Source organism: Haliaeetus leucocephalus, unplaced genomic scaffold, assembly GCF_000737465.1.
Source record: "Haliaeetus leucocephalus isolate CR32 unplaced genomic scaffold, Haliaeetus_leucocephalus-4.0 Scaffold236, whole genome shotgun sequence".
NCBI classification, from domain to species: domain Eukaryota; kingdom Metazoa; phylum Chordata; class Aves; order Accipitriformes; family Accipitridae; genus Haliaeetus; species Haliaeetus leucocephalus.
In genome coordinates this window covers 181,421-182,547 of record NW_010972672.1, presented here as the reverse complement: position 1 = coordinate 182,547, position 1,127 = coordinate 181,421, and the positions used below count along the sequence as shown (strand labels likewise).

The 1,127-nt window shown below is 70.1% G+C and overlaps 1 protein-coding gene across 1 annotated transcript in view; it reads right to left on the bottom strand.

Annotated features, from left to right (window-relative positions):
• Positions 1–88: 88 nt before the first annotated feature.
• PRG3 (proteoglycan 3) overlaps positions 89–1,127 on the bottom strand; it is a 2,535-nt gene continuing 1,496 nt past the window's right edge. The window contains exon 3 of the mRNA XM_010568062.1: positions 89–103. Coding sequence (XP_010566364.1) covers positions 89–103 — 15 coding nt within the window. The remainder of the gene's footprint in view (positions 104–1,127) is intronic.

Here is a 1,127-nt window from a genome sequence, read left to right as displayed (position 1 = left end):
GGGGATGTGGGGAGAATGGGGTGGCCCCAGGGGTGGCAGAGGGGCACAGGGCTCCAGGGATGTCCCACAAGGGCTTCCCAGGTGGACACTAGGGCTGGGGTGCCTGGGGAGTGGGGACAGGGGACATAGCCCTCTGGGTGCCGCTCTGCTGACCCCCTGCCCCCTGTGACCCCCAGTGCGTGTGTGCCCAGTGTCACCGCAGGAACCTGGCCCCCACCCGCAGCCTGCTCATCTGCACTGGGGCCAGCACCCGCAGCTGGGTGAGGGGCTCACCGGGACCCCCACCGGGATCCTCCTGCCCACCCTGTCCCCAATGCCCACCCTGGGTGCCCCAGCCCCGTCCCCAGGGTGCCCCAGCCCCATTGTGACCCCCTGACCCAGGTCCCCAGTGTTCCCCTCACCAGGTGCCACCTGGCTGGGGGGGTCTGGGGGGTCCCACCCCATTTCCCCTGGGTCCCCGCAGCTCCCACACTTCCAGCGAGGGGGGGGGCTGGGGTGGGCACCAGGGCAGTAGGTGCTGTTGGGTGCCAGGGGTGACACCCCCCACCCCCCCCAAGATGGGTCCTGGGGACATGTGGGCTGCTGGGGCCTCTGCAACCCCCCCAGGACCTCCCTGCTCCCAGCCGGCCCCACGGTGGGGGGGCTGCACCCCCCACCCCAATAAACCTTTGGCTTGCAGCACCCATCCATCTCCAGCCTGTGCGAGGGGCGGGGTGAGGGGCGGTTACGGGGGGTTCTGATGGGAAGGGTCGGGGTGCAGGGGCAGAGTAAGGGGAGGACAGGGTGACGCCACCGATTTGGGGGTGGCCATGGGATCTGCTGTCAGGGTGCCACCACAGCCCCCGGGGAGGGACCCCTGTGCCCCCCCATTGCCCATGCAGGGGCTGTGCAGGGTACAAGGGACACCCCTGTCCCCAAACCTCCCCCCCACTGTGTACCCCAGGGTGCTTCCCACTGCCCCTGTTACAGCCCCAGCACCCACGCTGGGGCCCCCCAGGACCCCCCACCCACCTGCCCAGGGCCCAAACACAGAGATGGGTGCTGAAAGCTGATACTTTATTGAGATCCAGGGTGGGGGTGCAGCCCCCTCCACCGTGGGGCCAGTGGGGGGGGGCGGCAGCAGGGGG